Source organism: Dipodomys ordii, unplaced genomic scaffold (genome assembly GCF_000151885.1).
Source record: "Dipodomys ordii isolate 6190 unplaced genomic scaffold, Dord_2.0 Scaffold31, whole genome shotgun sequence".
In the NCBI taxonomy this organism is placed as follows: domain Eukaryota; kingdom Metazoa; phylum Chordata; class Mammalia; order Rodentia; family Heteromyidae; genus Dipodomys; species Dipodomys ordii.
The window spans coordinates 9,342,426-9,346,378 of NW_012267247.1; the positions used below are offsets into that span (position 1 = coordinate 9,342,426).

At 47.7% G+C, this 3,953-nt stretch overlaps 1 protein-coding gene across 1 annotated transcript in view; it reads left to right on the forward strand.

Moving 5' to 3' along the window:
* The first annotated feature begins 1,831 nt into the window (after positions 1-1,831).
* Positions 1,832-3,953, forward strand: part of Nt5m (5',3'-nucleotidase, mitochondrial) — a 25,393-nt gene continuing 23,271 nt past the window's right edge. Inside the window, exon 1 of the mRNA XM_013016341.1 lies at positions 1,832-1,899. Coding sequence (XP_012871795.1) covers positions 1,832-1,899 — 68 coding nt within the window. The remainder of the gene's footprint in view (positions 1,900-3,953) is intronic.

Below are 3,953 nucleotides of genomic sequence, written 5' to 3' on the forward strand. Positions count from 1 at the left end.
AAGTGTTTACAGAATTCCCAAGATGAAGCACTAAGGAAATCAAGTTGAAATCAGAACTTGGTTCAAAACCAGACAAAGCAAAGTCCATGAGATTCTTTTTTTGTTACTTGTAGGGCTTGAACTCAGGGGCTGGGCACTGTCCATGAGGCTTTTCAGCTCAAGTCTACCACTTGAGCCACAGATCCACTTACGGTTTTCTGGTGGTTAACTGAAGATAAGAGTCTCACAGACTTTTCTACCTGGGCTGACTTTGAATCACAATCCTCTGATCTTAGCCTCCTGAGTATCTAGATTTACAGGTATAATGAAACTCTTATCTCAAAACAAAAAAACAACAGCCTGGGAAGGTGGCTCAGTGGTAGAGCGCTTGCCTTGCATGCATGAGGCCCTGGGTTCAATTCCTCAGCATCACATAAAGAAAAGCCGGAAGTGGCGCTGTGGCTCAAGGGGTAGATCGCTAGCCTTGAGCTGAATAGCTGAGGGACAGTGCCCAGGCCCAGAGTTCAGGCCCCATGGACCCAAAAAAATAAACAAACAAAACAAAACAAAAACAGTAAAAAGTCCAAATTAGAGATATGTCCTTGAGTGGTAGAGTAACAGCCTTGAGTGAAAAAGCTAAGGGAACTGAATTCATAAGATATCAGCCAGGCCGGGAGCTGGTGGCTCACGCCTGTAATCCTAGCTACTCAGGAGGCTGAGATCTGAGGATCAAGGTTCAAAGCCAGGAGAGACCATGAGACTCCTATCTCCAATAAACCACCAGAAAACTGGAAGTGGCGCTGTTGCTCAAGTGGTAGAGCACTCACCTTGAGCTGAAGAGCTGAGAGAGCTGAGGTACAGCACCCAGGCCCAGAGTTCAAGCCCCATGACTGACCAAAAAAAAAAAAAAAAAGATATCAGCCGGGCTGGGAAGGTGGCTCAGTTGTTGAGTGCTTGCCTTGCATGCATGAGGTCTTCGGTTCGATTCCTCAGCACCACATAAGCAAAAAGCCGGAAGTGGTGCTGTGGCTCAAGTGGTAGAGTGCCAGCCTTGAGCTGAAGAGCTGAGGGATAGCACCCAGGCCCAGAGTTCAGGCCCCACGACCGGACCCCCCCTCCACCCAAAAAAGAATAGTTAGCAGATTTTTCTTCTGTTCTGTGGGTTGTGTTTTTCCTCTCTTGATTGTATACTTTGAAACACAATTTTTTTTGTGTGTGTGGGGCTTGAGCTCTGGGCCTGGGGGCTGTCCCAGAGCTCTTCAGCTCAAGGCTAGCACTCTACTACTTGAGCCACAGTGCCACTTCCAGCCTTTTCTGCTCATGTGGTGCTGAGGAATCGAACCCAGGGCCTCATGCATGCAAGGCAAGCACTCTACCACTGAGCCACCTTCCCAGCCCCCACAAATGTTTTTAATATTGTTGAAATCCTTTACATGTAATTTGGTTCCTTGGGCCCCACATTTTTTTTTTTTGTCAGTCATGGGGCTTGAATTCTAGGCTTGGGTGCTGTCCCTGGGCTTTTCAGCTCATGGTGGGCGCTCTACTACTTGAGCCACAGTGCCACTTCCGTTTTTCTAATGGTTTATTAGAGATAAGAGTCTCATGGAATTTCCTGCCCAGGCTGGCTTTGAATGGCGATCCTCAGATCTCAGCCTCCTGAGTGGCTAGGATTACAGACGTGAGCCACTGGTGCCCGGCTTGAGCCCCACATTTTTGAAAAACATTGCATACCTTTCCTTATCAGACAACTGGATTCTTCTTCCTCTTTTCTGCTTTTCCATAGAAACTTAAACTGTAACTTTTATTTATTCTCAGAAAGGCAAAGACCAAGACTACTGGCTTCTTCAACAGCATGAGCAAACAAGCCACCCGAAACGGTGAAAAGAGATGTCACATACAGATGAATGAGACCAGCACAGGGTAGGGACAAGTACAAACAATTCTACAGAGAGAGCAAGAACATCATATGGATCTAAGGTTCTACCCCCTCCTGGCTTGGTGCTAAACTTTCTTCAACCAGTGGCCTCTGTTTTGGATAGCTGAAGAGACAAGAGAACAGAGGAAAGAACATAGCTGGGCTGTACCACTTGAGTGGTGGCTCCATTTCTAGCCTTTTAGAGATTAATTGGAGATGAGTCTCAAGGTTCCTGCCCAGCTGGCTTCACATTGTAATTCTCAGATTTTAGCCTCCCTAGGAGCTAAGATTACATGTGTGAGCCACCTGCTTCCTGAGTTACGAATCTGAAAGCCCTTCAGCCAAGCAGTTCAGAGCCAGAGTGTCACATGGCTCTAAGTCTCAGGGTTCTCAAAAAGCCTTTAATGACTGTAGCAGTTGGTTTTCACTACTGTAATGACATGCCTGAGGCAAACTACTTAGGAAGAAAGGAAGTTTATTTGGCTCACAGTTCCAGATGTTTAAAGTTCAAGATTGGGCATTAGTTCAGCTTCTGATGAGGGCAGTGTGTGGCATCACATCATGGCAGGATTGGATGTAGCAATATGCAGCAAACAGAAGGAGGAGGGGCTATACTTGCCCTCCTCAGTACAAACATCTTTATTTTTCTTACCTATTATTAAGAATATTAAGAGTATCTGAGCAAAGTGTCGGTGGCTGACGCCTGTAATCCTAGGGGACTGAGATCTGAGGATTCTGGCTCAAAGCCAGCTGGGGCAGGAAAGTCTGTGAGACTCTTACCTCCAATACACCACTAGAAAACCGGAAGTGGTGCTGTGGGCTCAACTGGTAGAGCGCTCGCCTTGAGCTGAAGAGTACAGGGACATCACCCAAGCCCAGAGTTCAAGCCCCACGACCGACAAAAAAAAAAAAGAAAGAGAAAAGAGTATCTGCTCTGGGCTGGGAAGGTGGCTCAGTGGTAGAGTGCTTGTCTTGCTTGCATGAGGCTCTGGGTTCGATTCCTCAGCACCATATAAGCAGAAAAGGCTGGAAGTGGCACTGTGGCTCAAGTGGTAGAGCGCTAGCCTTGAGTTGAAGAGCTGAGGGACAGGGCCCAGGCCCAGAGTTCAGGCCCAGGACTGGAAAAAAAAAAAAAGACTATCTGTTTTGTTCAAGGCACTAAAAAAAACTGTATGCTGGCCACTGGTAATCCTGCCTATAATGCCTGTAATCCTAGCTGCTCAGGAGGATGAGATCTGAGGATCTGAGTTTGAAGCAGGCTGGCCAGTAATGTCGACAGACTCTTATCTCTAGTTAACCACCAGAAAACCAGAAGTACTGTGACTCAAGGTAGTAGAGCACTAGCCTTGAGCAAAAGAGCTCTATAATCTAAAAACCATGCTTCCAAGTCCACTCAAGAGACTCATTTCCAATTAACCAGCAAAAAGCCAGAAGTGGAGATATGATTCGGGTAAGGGACAGTGACTAGGCCCTGAGTTCAAGCCCCAATACTGGTAGAAAACAAACAAACAAACAACAAAATAACAACAAAACAACCCTGTTTGTTAAGTGTATGCCTGAGGTTATTGAACAATTAACTATCCACCAGGCATTGTTGGAAGGCACGGGAGACAGATCCTTCAGTGAACAAGTCAATCAAAGTAATGCCATGAGATCTCCCCAGTTGTGTCTGAGATGTCATCTGGGTTGGGTCAGGTCAAGGGTCAGTGTGGGCTCCTAACTCCTATTTCCCCATTTTCCCTACTGGCCTCTGACTGAGCACCCTGAGGTGCCCAACTTTGGTTCCTTCATCCTCTCGTTAGGAACCTAAGTTCCAGGGCAGCTGGAACTCTCTCTGGCTCACAGCACAACGCAGCAAATGCTCCAAAGACCCAAGTTTGTGTCGTGGAGGCCCCCAGCTGCTCCGGGACACAGGTCTGTTTCGTGGGGGGCCACGGCTGCTCCATCCTCTGCTGCTGCCGCGGTGGACGCAGGGAGCCCGGGACAGCTCTTGGGAGAGAACTGCAAGCTGAGAACCGTGAGGGAGGACATCCGAAGCCTGCAGCACCTGGAGCTGTCC